Source organism: Montipora foliosa, chromosome 7, assembly GCF_036669935.1.
Source record: "Montipora foliosa isolate CH-2021 chromosome 7, ASM3666993v2, whole genome shotgun sequence".
NCBI lineage: Eukaryota > Metazoa > Cnidaria > Anthozoa > Scleractinia > Acroporidae > Montipora > Montipora foliosa.
Genome location: NC_090875.1, coordinates 10,849,070 through 10,863,060, shown reverse-complemented (window position 1 = coordinate 10,863,060; position 13,991 = coordinate 10,849,070). Strand labels below are relative to the sequence as shown.

General features: G+C 40.3%; 2 protein-coding genes across 2 annotated transcripts in view; both read left to right on the top strand.

Moving 5' to 3' along the window:
- LOC138009905 (uncharacterized) overlaps nt 1–1,221 on the top strand; it is a 2,061-nt gene extending 840 nt beyond the window's left edge. The window contains exon 2 of the mRNA XM_068856891.1: nt 82–1,221. Coding sequence (XP_068712992.1) covers nt 82–1,221 — 1,140 coding nt within the window. The remainder of the gene's footprint in view (nt 1–81) is intronic.
- Nucleotides 1–13,991, top strand: part of LOC138010423 (peroxidasin homolog) — a 55,688-nt gene that overhangs the window by 25,421 nt on the left and 16,276 nt on the right. The gene's annotated exons all lie outside the window — the stretch shown is intronic.

Genomic DNA, 13,991 nt, shown 5'->3' with positions numbered 1-13,991 from the left:
ACCAGACCCAGGCGCGTGGGCGGTGGACGCGTTTTCGGTAGTTTGGTCTTGTTTGAAACCTTATTTGTTTCCTCCTTTTAGCCTACTGGGCAAAGTGTTGCAGAAACTGAAAGTGGAGGAAGTCCCAAGCGCGGTTGTGATAATTCCAGATTGGCCGACGGCCAACTGGTTTCCTCTAATATTGGAGATGGTAATCAACCGACCACTTCTGTTACCCCAGTGGCACACGCTGATGAGCCTGCCCCAGTCAGGGCAGCTGCATCCGCTGAGGAAGTCTCTTCGCCTAGCCGCGTGGAATTTATCAGGAGTCGATTGGAAGGTGAAGGAATTTCTTCAAGGGCAGCCACATACATCTTGCAGTCGTGGAGAGCCGGCACAGGGAAGCAGTACTCGGCGGCGTGGTCGTGCTTTATTGGCTGGTGTAAGCAAAGGACGAGAGATCCTGTACAAGCGACTCTAGGGACGGTGTGTGACTTTTTGTCTGACCAGTTTGGCGAAGGCAAATCGTACAGCACAGTGAACTCTTACCGTTCAGGTCTGTCGGGAATGTTGGTTCCGGTAAACGGACGACCTATTGGAGAACACCCACTGATAGTTCGACTGCTGAAGGGCATGTTTAACGTGCGCCCCCCAGTTCCGAGGTATAATGGCACTTGGGATGTAAACATTGTGTTAAAGTTTTTGGAGAACTGGCATCCGTTGGAAACACTACAGATGAAGCATCTGTCATTCAAAACTGTGGCTCTTATTGGTCTGGTCTCAGCTCAGAGAAGTCAGGCTCTGGCAGCGCTGACGTTAAAGGTTATGTCAGTGGAGGAGGATGGAACGAGATTCTGTGTGTCAAGTCTGTTAAAAATATCTCGAGCAGGAAAGAGCTCAACATCAATCATGGTACCAAAGAACACGTCGAATGGTAGGCTCTGTCCACACACTACTCTCCAGACGTATATTAGCCGAACGGAGTCAGTAAGGAATTCCATCGGTACAGATTCAATCTTCATCTCGCTGTGCTCACCATTCAAGGCGGTTGGAAGTTCCTCGCTGTCTAGATGGCTCAAAATTGTTCTCAGTTTGGCGGGAATTGATTCGTCCGTTTACACAGGTCACAGCTTTCAAAGCGCTTCTACGTCGAAAGCAAGCCGCTTGGGGGTTCCCCTGGACACTATATTGAGTACCGCAGATTGGAAGAATTCTGGTACTTTCTTTAAAGTGCCCCTGTGATCAAAAAAAGCACTTCCTTTTTTCTTTCAGATTTTGAAAATGTGTTTGCTTAACACCTGACTGGCAAAATTTTGAGCTTTGATTTTTATCCAAAGGCCGTTTTCTTTGAGTGTAAGTTTTGGATTTCACGGTCCGCCATTACCCACGTTCAAAACTGGCCGATTGGACCTCAGACGGTTGGATCCAGGGAAAAGTGACGTCAGAGGCTCACTAGCTTAAAATTACAGCCTGTGAACGCAGCTTATTATATATGCAAAGCGTGAGTTTAAAAGTCTGAAAGCCCAAAACCCCCGTGCTGCATATTAATTCTGCGGCGTACACACGTATTGCATTCTTAAACTAGTGAGCCTTTGACGTCATTTTCTCCCCGATCCAGCTCTCTCGAGAACATAATGTTAGTAATGGCGGACCATTAAATAGGAAAATTACAGTTAAAATAAAGAGGTGTCTTTCTGAAATCAAGGCTTAAAACGTGGGTCACTTAGTGTTTTGTTAACATAGTTTTGAAATCCAAAGAAAAATATGAATTGATTTTTTGGCCACAGGGGCACTTTAAGTATTATAAGAAAGACGTAACTCCTTGTAATTTATTTGCCAGTGCGGTTTTGGATAACCTATAGTTCGATGTGTCGAATTATTGAATGAACACGTGTGCAATGATTTGTCACGTTGTGTTTTTGGTGCTCAAGTCACTCTGCTTTGAACAGTGCATAATGAATCCTGCAGTGCGTACCATTATAGGACGGAGAATAAAGACAAAGGTAGCTTACCTGCAGGATAATTATGATTCTCCAAGTATAATGCGTAGCATCAGGGATTCAGCTCCCACCCTTATGCGTTTGGGATGCCAACTCTTACCGTGGGACCATTGGTTTTCCCGCCCGGTACCGTGACTTTCACACTTTGCCCGCTCAAAAGACACTTGTCACGCTTCACACTGCCCTTTTATAAGGGGCAAATTTGCATAAGAATTGCTTTGAACCGTGATGGCCTGGAAACTAGTGGCGAAAATGTGCATAATGAATCCTGCAGTGCTTAGCATTATACGACGGAGAATAGGGGGTCTTCTTGCAAGCGTTCCCTCAGTATTATGCACCAACTTTCGCGCGGCCAGTTTCTGGAAAATCGTTTCGTAGCTCTTCTATCGAAAAGGAACGCTTGCTACGCAGGCTAATCAAGGCATTATACTTGGAGAATCATAATTATCCTGCAGGTAAGCTACCTTTGTCTAATTCTTTATTTTTGAAAAACCCGTTCGCCCACGAACGGGGGCTTCTGATTGGTGCAGCACAGTCACAATGATTGACAGGTGACAAATTTTCGACCAAAATGTTTCTTGTTAGTTCTAGCGTGACAAAGACAATGGCAGAAGATGTGAAAGGATTTGAATCGTGTGTTCGAGCTAAGCGAATCGGTTCTCGGTTTTACATTGAAAAGGGAACAAGAACTGTCAATGCGCAATCTCTTTAACTGTATAGATGTAATGGCCGTTTTGCCAACAGAATTCGGTTCAACATTTAAAAGAAAACCAAGAACAGGCTGCTCGAGTATCATCGTGGTTTCTCCATTTCAAACCTTCATACGCGATCACAGTAAATGGTTGAGGTAAATTATATGGAAATGACAGCCTGTGATTTAAATGACAATCTGGACTGCTCGGACGATATCCGTCAAGGAAAATTCAGTATTATTTACGGGTCAGCTGAAGCCGCTGTGGGCAATTGAGCGTCTCTATAATTCACTAAAAACAAAAGGTTCGTTATTTAACAAAGCTTTGGCCGTACTTATTCTTGACGAACATTTTGCTGGACTGAAGTAGGCTTTTCGTTCGCTTGCAAAAGATACTTTATATTTACGCAGGATGAATTAATAAAATGCTTGCGAACTATTCAGAATCCATATGTTTCAGGATCAAGGAAATAAACTGTACTCGTCAAATTCTCTGCTTACCTTGCCTAATGTAATCTTGAGTCCTATGTCATGGATTGAGACAAGATGAAGACATTTACGCAGCTCTCCCGTTAAATCTTCTCTTATTGTGAGAAGAAAGTGGCTCCTTTGTACAGTCATGTGATTTTTTAACGCACCTTAACTTGCTATTTCATCTACGATTTCGTGACGATTTCACCAAGAAATATCCAGCAAGTCGCACTGAAATCGTCGCTAGTTTTAAACTAAAACCTCTTAAATGGTTTCATTGTCAGTTTTTGTGGATTTTTTTCATTTAACGGCCTTACTACCCATCGAACTCTGTACAAGTTATCTTTCTAAATTTCGTATTTTACGAGAGCACGGGTTGCTTACACGTACTGAAAATTGGCTGTTGTTTTCGACAGCTTCTTTCCAACCGCTCTGCAAATATCAGCTACAATTTGTCCGTAAGTTTCCTTTGTTTTCGAGGGTTTAAACAAATTCTCAGAAGAAACATGACCAGTCGTACCCGGCTGAGAAACTGCCGTTACAAATTTAACTTTAAAAATCACGCTAGCAAATTCTGCATCGATCGCTTGGGTGTGTTTCGATTCCTCGGTGCCTCGGATTGTTTGGACGGAAGTCAACTTGTGTTAACACGATTATCTGTTATTGGCTAATTTGTTAATAAGACGTCAATCAGCGTGTGTCAAGTCAACCATTAAAAAGTGGGCGTTTTTCAGAAATAGGGGGTCTTCTTGCAAGCGTTCCCCCAGTCTCTTTCCCCAACTTTCGCGCGGCCAGTTTGCGGAAAATCGTTTCAAAGCTCTTCTGTCCAACAGGAACGCTTGCTACGCAGGCTATACTTTGATAAAATGGCACGGACTCGGTGGCCAGTCTTTATCCAGTCTTTTCGACCGGAGATTGTTATAATGCAGTTGGGTTCCAAGGATTTAACAGACTCTGACCCTTTACATGTTTGCTCAGCTATTGACGATTGTGTTAGGCTCTTACATGACACCTATGGAGTTCAGGTTGTCTGCGTGTGCTAGATCATCATGCGATATTAGTTCTTTTTTATATTGAATATTGGCAGATCTTAAAAATAAAGTTCGTCACCTTTGGTGGCCAAATTTTCTCCAACCTAATTCGATTCCGTGTTTACAGAAAGTGCGAGGGCTAACCCCACGGACAGATCAGATCTGATGTTAAATAACATGTTTCAGTTTTCCCCAGAGATCTCTTTAAATTTAACCAAAATGAAAAATAGAGACTATTATTGGCTTCTCATAAGTAAAGAACCAATTGAGCTGAAGGCTATTTCTAAATGGGAAAGAGATCTGCAACTTGATCAAGCATCTTTGAAAACTTTTTTTTCGCCGCGTGAAATGTGTTTGTAAAGATAACAAACTTAAGGAATTTTATTTCAAACTTTTACATAGAATAGTAGTCACCAAGAAGGAGCTATTCCTCTTTGGAAAGGCGGAGGACGCAAAGTGTCCATATTGTAAAATGAATGATTCCATAATTCACACTTTCCATAGCTGTAATTGGAGCTAATTATTCTTTTTAGAGGTAATAAAATGTTTCAACAAAGAAAATGTCACCTCCGTCAGTCTTTCACCAACTGAATTAATTTTTGGCATGAAAGTTGACACCTCAAGCAAGGAATCGAACATTATCAGAAAGTTAAACTTCACCTTTTTTTATGCCAATTATTATTTGTACAATCAGAAATTAATGCATGGCGAGATATCAGCAAATGAATTTATAGTTAAACTTAAGCATAAATATATTTTTGAAAAACTTTCTGAGTAGCCGAAGCAACGATGTTAATAGGAATGAAAGGCACTAGTTACAGAGTCAACAATTATAAATATCAACTTAGTTATTTATCTTCCCCTTTTATCTCTCTTTCTCTTCCTCCCTTTTTCTTTTTTTTTTTTCTTTTTTTTTTGTTTTTGTTTTCCTTCTTCCTTCTACCGTTGATGTTATTTTGTACAATCCAATTCTAGGGTAATCTTCTCCTTGTTTTTTAGCTGCAATTAATATTTGCATGATTTTAAAGCCCATGTTTAGTGTAACTCTTAAACACCTTTTGTATAGTTGATAGCCGTGTAAATAGGAGGATAAAGTAGGAGTTATAGTCCTACTTAAAGGTAGATGTTAATTTCGTTGTATGTTTTTTTTGTTTTCCTTCTTCCTTCTACCGTCGATGTTCTTTTGTACAATCCAATTCTAACGTAATCTTCTCCTTGTTTTTCAGCTGCAATTAATATTTGCATGAATTCAAAGCCGATGTTTAGTGTAACTCTTAAACAACTTTTGTATACTTAATAGCCGTGTAAATAGGAGGATAAAGTAGGAGTTATAGTCCTACTTAAAGGTAGATGTTAATTTCGTTATATGTTTTTTTCAATGAAAAATTCAGGAATTCAACGGGGTTTTTTTTTGTATTGCAAGGATGTAAATAGTTTATTGTAAATTGAGTATTGTATTGTGAGTAGTGTAAATAATATAGTTTTGTAAAGTAAGCAAAAAAGAAAAAAAAAAACCTTAGTAGATTCAAAATTAAAAATCTTAAGACTTACAGGAAATATTGCAATTCACAGCAAAGAGCAGCAATTAACAAACGAGATGCTTCCGTGAAGCATACACTGGGTTGCCTGTGGTACGTGTTACAGAAAATCAGAAGGCGCTGAATTGTGTGTTATTGAAATACAGCATTCCAGTCTCCGAAGAATAACAAATAAAGGAGAAGCGAGAAACATTGGCTTCTGGGCTGACATGTTGATAATTTTCAAGTTCCCTCACAACTTCTTTTCACCACAAGTGTGCCCTCTGAGCAGCTGACTGCTTTGTAATACTAAAATTCACTGAAGTTAAGCCCCTTCGGGCGGGGTTAGTGTCAGGATGGGAGACCAAAAGAATAAATCCCAGATAAAACACAAGCATCTGACCGAAAATACTATTAACGTTAACAAATGCGAACTGAGCAAAGTACAGATTTTGTTAGCTTGCTTTATGCAAAACAAATATTGATGCAAAAGCAAATAACTATTGATACACAGTTTTTAGAAAGAGCAGAAGGAAGTTTCCGGGACAGTCGATCGAGAATAAAATATTTACGACATGAAAACAACATTAATTTTGAACCATGAATATAGAATATCAAAAGTTACGATCAGCGACAAACATTTTGGGAGATTTTTGCTACGTTCAAATAAATCGCAAAATCGAAAGTGACATGCCGGAATTCAGTGGGCGCCGTGATTAAGTTACCGCGGCATGTTGACTCGCCAAACAGTAAAGTATCTGTGTCAAATGATGGCAAGATATCGGGTTTTTGTAAGTTTCTTTTTCTGCCAAGTGTTATAAAGTTTGACAATGAAATGAGCGAAGTCAAAATAAAGATCACAATCGCCCAACTCTTGTTTATGCAAAGTCAAAATTTACTCTCCAAGACGCGTACGACGTTATTTATCACCAGGTAATTCCATCATTTTGGAAATAGCAGCTACTTTATTATTCATCTGCGTCACAATTTTTCACTTATTTTGGGGCTCATTTTGTTGAAACTCAAGCACGCTTCCAACAGGCCTGTGAACCCTTCCTGTTTACAGAGCAATACTAAAAAACTTCTCCCATATCACATTTCAACCTTAAGCTCGAAAATTCAATACACAACATGATATTATAATTCACAAAGGCAGAAAATACCACAGAATCCTTTTCCAGCGAAAAATTTATTGAAACAAACAACATATTTGCTCTTGGAGGCGAAAACCTCTTTCTATTTCATTGCGTGCGAGAAGACAAGAAACTCAATCGTGTCAAATTACCATGTACTTCAGGTAGATACAGCTCACTTTGATTTCTGCTCGACGGGCGATAGATTGTTGTCGAAGTCCATTACTCGTCGCTTTTACGATTCCAGGTATTTGTTTTTTCACCGCCTGCCTGTTTTATCCAACTGATTTTCCATTATTGAGCTTCATAAGGGTATATTTTATTCAAAGATCCACTAAAACGCCATTCGCGTTACATGACTTTCGACGCCATTGTAGGCTAAGTTAATGATTCTCCTGTCTCCACCAGAGAAATCTACGCATTTCCACTACCCTCAATCCTAAGAAAATACGCGCAGAGGGCTCTATGCACAAAGACACCTCTTACCAGGGAAGTGACAGGCAAGACTTTTACCTACACGGAAAATAAAAAAAATAATAATTATCTACCCATTTTCTGACTGGGATTGCCATACGGCAACCCAGTAATTAACAATGAACACTCAGCTTTAAGTTTATATCCCTCCAATGCTTGACTTGAATAACTACGTAGCCACAAGTGTGTCCTGACCACAGCTATACTATGTCAAACCTGGTTTGAAACCAGCGAAAAATGCAAGAACACGAAGAGCATCGACTGTCAAGAGCTTTTGGTGACGTAGCATAAAGGTGTAGCCGCGTCGAGCCACAGAAAGGGCGCGAAAAATTAAGCCTCCATATGCTCAGGTGTGAGTGTCTGACCTGGCTTGAGCCTGCGATCCAATCAACAACCAGTCCCCGGTCAGCAGTCGACTTTAAAAAAAAACAGCTGACCTCCATAAGGTCCAACTTGAGCCCGCGATATGGTCAAGTGATCAGTGGTTACCTTGTTTTGACAGGTGTCAATTGACCATAACATTGATGTCTAATATCAAAGATGTATGGTGTAAACAAGCTAGAGTGATGATCTCTAAACTTGAGCCCGTATATGGTTACGTGATACTGGTCACATTGGCATACATGGAGGGGTGGACGGTCGTACGGTCGTACGGTGACCAAAACCAAATTTTCTCGCATCGATGGGTCACCATATTTTCTTAACTATGGTGCTCCGCGCACGCGCGCGCCTTCGGCGTTCTCGGAGCTCCGCTATAACAAGAGAAAATGAGGGGACAGAGAGGGAGGCTCAGGGCGTTGGCCGGGATATGCTATGTGCACGAAAGTTATTTTTAGACGGGCGAAAGTCTTTGTAGTAGCGGAAGTCTGTCTTCCGAGACGTCCGCATGCACAAACGTTAAGTCCATTTCGTCCGCCATTACATGAAATCTTTGCTTTTCTTTCAAACATCAGACCGAGGTTGACCTGCACGCGGACGTCTCGGAAGATAGACTTCCGCTCGTCTAAAAATAACTTTCGTGGACATGACATATCCCAAGGGCTGGACCGGGAGCATCCCTCTCTGTCCCCTCATTTTCTCTTGGCTATAATCACTGCCACCCCATCAACAACGTCCCTCACCTTGATTATTGATAATCAGATTTTTTATGTAATGGAAAAGAAATCAAAACAATACTATTCATTTTTGATAAGCAAAAAGGCACAATTACCGAGTGCAGCTAGTACATTACAAAAGGAATTCAACTTTTCGCTCGATCAATTAAAACAGTTATTCATACTTCCTCATAAAGTTACTCTAGAACCTTATGTGAGAGCATTTCAATACAAAATACTTAACTCTATCCTATATAACAATTCCAAACTCTATCAAATAGGTTATAGCCAACATGATCTATGTACTTTTTGCAAATCGCATCCAGAAAATTAAAGCTGAATACATAGTTGTCCTTGTTCTAAAGCTTTCTTGGACGATTTTGAATTGTTTTGGTTCTCTGGTACTCAAAAGACAATTAATCTCACTTGGCAATGCAAGATGTTATAGTTGGTGTGCTATCAAGATCGTGCCCCTTACTTAACTCTATTTTTCTTATTGCGAAAATCTATTTATGGGATTGTAGAAGAAACCACAGGATTGTAGAAGAAACCAGATTCATCCAAATATCAACGGTTTTAAAGCTAAAATTTGAATTAAATATGAAAGAGAAAATTATATTGGACGTTTAAATAAAAAGGTGGAATTATTGAGGGCGAAATAGGCGGACTTTCAATTTAATTTCAGCTTGCCCATTAAAAATGTAATGTAAATAAGCAAATTGTAATGTAAAATGGCTTTCAGTTTTCAGTTTCAGTGTAATTACTTGGAAAATGCTGTGTTGCTTTACACCAAGATAAATAAGAAGGAAAAAAAAAAGTTACAAACAGAAAGTTAATCGCTACTATAGCCTCGAAACTAGGTGCCTAAAGGCATTGACAGATGAAGTGCTTGCTACAAAGGCAGGCAGACTATTCCACTCGGGTATGGTTCTTGGAAAAAAAAGAGAATTTTTAAGTGTCTGTGCGGGGAACAAGAATGTTAAGCTTTTGAGGATGATTACGGCTGGTCACAGTTTTACAATAGCTTAAGTGGTCGTTGAAGTTAATAGGAATTAGGTTATTAACTATTTTAAACGTCATACATAGACGGTCGCGCTTTCTGGCGCTGGATAGGTCAGACCAGCCAAGTTCCTTACTTAGGGCAGTAACACTGACATGACGCGAACAGTTCTTGAATACAAGGCAAGCAGCACGTCTGTGAACCATTTCAAGCTGATTGATTTTTTTTGGGTGTACGGGTCCCTCACACTGGAAGCATATGATAACGTCGGTCGAACTAGTGATAGATAAGCGCAGGCTTTGACTTCTTTTGAGGTGCTGTACAAGTTACGTCTGATAAGGTTAAGAGTGCGCGTTGCCTTATTTGTAATGAAGTTCACGTGATGGTTTCATTTGAGGTCTTTTGAGAGCTGTACACCGAGATAGGGATGGGTTTCGCGCACCTCGAGTCTAGTACCATACAGGAAGTAGTCTTGGTGTATGGTAGTGACCGCCTTCTTGTTGGTGATATGCAGCACGCAGCACTTTGATGGATTCGAGTCAAGTTTCCATTTAGTGGACCAGAGAGCTAGCTTATCCAGATCACCTTGATGTGCAGATATAGGGCACAGTCGTCGGCAAAAAGTCTTAATTTACCAGAGATGCCATGGAGACGAAACTCAGGGAAATGCTGATGCATGAAAGATGTTTCGTAAACAAAACGTAAATATTCAGTTTGTTCTGTACTGTACCTGTCACTTTCATCGTCGCTTACCCGGTGTGTAGCAAATTTGAACCTTGAGCCTGGTCGGTCAGGGGTGTTCCAACGGCCGTGCACGAAACTTCGTAGCAAAGCATCGTCGACGGTCCTGGATGGAAGGGAGTCGTTAGATTAGCGAGCCGAAATTGCCGCACCACGGCTGTTTTTCTCCGATGGAGATAGGATCTACTTAGAGGAGGATTCTAACGTGCACTGGGCTAAATCTGGAGGCGACCTAAGCGTTCGGAGTAAATTTACGGCTGTTTTATTTTCAGTGGATATGCGAGACCACCGCCAGCCAGTAACCAACCTTGGGGAATTATAGCGGAGCCCATGCAGGGGCGCGAAGCGCGCCAGCAGAGCACTATGCATTGGTACGATTTTTTGGGAAAGCCATACTTGCGAAAAAGTTTGGTATTTATGTCCATCCACCTGTACAGACTGTCAGGGTGGAGGTAAGGAGGCAGGACAGACTCTGCGACTGGAGTGTTCGGGCAATTTTACTTGGCGGGAATTCGCATGGCAGCGTTGCATTTGGCAACCCGCGTTTTTTTTTTTTTTTTTTCTACCGGGAAATCATTTTATTGACGAGCAACGGGATAAAGAGCAGGATAGAGCACGAGAGAAGAGGTGACGAAATTTGAGAAATTTAAGTGGAGATACTCTCGAGAGAAGCCAGGGGAGGACAAGAAAAGAAAATTTCAACGAAAATCAATGTAAAGCTGAGAGAAATAGAGCGAGAGACAAAATGCTTATTTACAATGGTCAGCTCAATCAGCTAAGTATTCATTGTTCTACTGGTACTGAGGCAGAAAATCTAAAGCCGACAATCGTGCCGCTGTTGTTGGGTTGAATGAATGACAACAATAGGGGTCAGGTTATTCTGTCCTGTTGCGGGTGAAATCACTTGCGAAAACACACTAAGTAGCAAACATTACTATGTCCGAAAGACCATGCAGCGAAACCCAAAAGAATCAAGTTATCGTTAGAGAAGAGAATTGAAATTTAGACAGAAAAGTCTTGAACATTCAATGTTTAAATGATTTAAAAGCGGCAATCATATTACCCTGTGTGTAACACTGCATCAATTTGTAAATTAAATTAAACGACGTTGGAAAGCTTCTTGTGATAAATGTTGTTTGTTCCTTTATTGATGTGTTTTATTGGTACTGATGTACCATGTACTGGTACTTACAGGCAGACAATGCAATATGTGGTATAGAATTGCCTCATGGGTAAAACCTCAGTACACCGGACCGCTCAAAACCGGACACCCTTGGGACCGAAGGAAATGTCCGGTTTTGAGAGGTTTCACTGTATTATATATGAGAGAGCAACGGTAGAACTAAAACTCCCTAGAACCGTGCTGAAATGGCCAGAAATGCTAACAGCATACTATAAATAAGACAAGGAGGCAAGGTAAGAAATTCTGATGTATTAAGTGCAACAGATTTTTTTCAAAACCACCACCAAAAATTGGGCCGACAAGTGACACCGTGTAAACTGGCCTTATAATAACATCGCTGAATTCTCATACATTATGTAACCTAACAACGATTCTCCGTGAGCTTGGGGTGCCTATGATTGGAATCTGCGTTCAAATAACTTGAAAAAAGCATTGAATGTAGAAAAAGTGTAGAAGGTAAATTTTAGTTGCTAAAACATGAAACAAAGGTTTGTTATAATCCTGCATTACGTTAATCGGCTTTCGAACAGCCGGCGCGCCCAGATGTTTCCACTTGTTTCCGGCCACCTGTGGTTGACGAAATGGTGCAAAATTCAAGGTGTCAATATCGATTCACATCAGGAGCATGTTCACATTTAATTTTTTTACTCACATTCAAGATTCACGAATTCAGGTGTAATTAAATCAATTGACATTCAAAATCTATATTTATATTCACGATCCACGATGTTATTTTTATTCACGATCAACATTCAAATATGTATTCAATATGTTTTATCGGTTCACGATTTTCATATTCATCTATAATCATACTTCTTCGTTTATAAAAACGTTTTTGCTGATATGGTCAAGGTCACATCTTCGTATATGCCAGATTACAGTTCATTCAACATTCAAGACTTTAAACACTAGCAAATTCATTCTAAGAATATTCATATTCGTTCAAGAATTTCTGTGCATCCAAAACTGTGCATTCTTAGAATCCCGTGTCACGTGCACGAAGCCATTGACGCCAATTTCACCCCAGACATGGCAGACATCGAGAGGAACATTAGAAGGTGTTAAGAGAGGAAATTGAAAACATTCAAGGAAGTGGGAGCAGACTTCAAGCCCTTCTTAACAAAGCACCTCGAGTAGTGAAAATCCCGGTTCACCTTATTTAATCTCTGAATCTTGAGGTGGCTAAGATACAAAAGTACGTACTGCAGAAGGAAATCCTCCTCCTCAGTTTGAATGGAGCAAGAACGAAAAACTACCCTTGGAGGATGACAGATCCACACAGTTGTCAGATGGGAGCTTGCAGTTCGAAACAATTAGGCGGAAATACAAGGGAGCTTACAAATGTTCTATAAAACAAACCAGAAGAAGGGGGAGAATCATTGTTTCTTTCCAAGTTATCAAATTGTCTGTCATAGGTGGGTAATGGTGGACATGATGAACGTTGCATTCCAAAAGAGGTCAGAACGATACCAGTTCCCAGTAGCTAACACAAATTTCGAATACTAGAAAAAAGGCAATGAGTAAGACAATTCAAGTTAAGATCAACGTCATTCCTCGAATGATAGGCAAATACTCAACAAATGACGTCTTACTACTCCATGCCTTTGAACTCATGAATCGTTCAAACCCCTAGACATTTAAAGGGCGAAGGAGGCTATCATTAGATAAGGATACCGCACAGCAACAATTAAAAAAGTACTCCAGAATTATATTGTATTTATCAAACTTGATTAAAGAAGAGTTACCGCATCATCTGGAGGTAGACCTTGAGGGTGCACAAGGCATGATGATCTTCACGAATCACTGAGGATTATTTCGCTAAAAGCGACTCACGTTTGTCATAAGTTCAGCTCAGATTTGCCTGATTTGTAGCTGTGCCTGCTACGCTATGAGGAATGGCCCCATGGGAAAATGAAGAAGTTTCAGCCGATTATCTCGAGGTTGTTGAACTAGAACAATGTGAAATTGTCTAGCATTGGCGAAAACATAGAAAAATTCTGCAAGATGTGCCTATGGCTGTCAACTTGTTAGCAGTTCAACCCGCCAAGAGCCAAACACATCAATTCCTTTACCCGAGGCCGTGGCAAGACCTAGCCATCTATTTGTTGCATTCACTACCTTGTCATTACTGGTTGATAGCGGGGGTAGATATTGTGAAATTAATGTCATTAGCTTGACTTCATAAAAGAGGATCATCAACAGATTGGAGAAACTTTAATGAAAGTTGGAAAAATCATCGCAGTTATGTGTTGCAAAGAAAGCAGAACGAAAAGATCCAGGCTTGACATAAAATGCGTTAGTGTTAAGAAGAACGAGAACGACAAAAACAGAAAAAAAACTTTATGACAAGAAGCACTTTTATGGTCGCGGCAGTTGGTCTGCTAAATAATACAAAAGTTAATCCAGTTGATTGAGATTTCCCCAATTAAAAAACAAAGCATTGACTAATTCAAATGTATTCATCAACTAAATACGGAAAGTGTTCATCTGGGAACTGCAAAGACGACGACAACGGCAACGAGAACGTCATCTCAAAATATAAAGTCAAATTAATATTATTCTAATCACTTCGTGACCATTTCAATCTTTTTAATATGACAAGGGAGTGGTAGTTCCTCAAGAATGACACTGGTTGGAACGGCACTTAATTTAGAGGAGAAAATATCAATTTATTCTC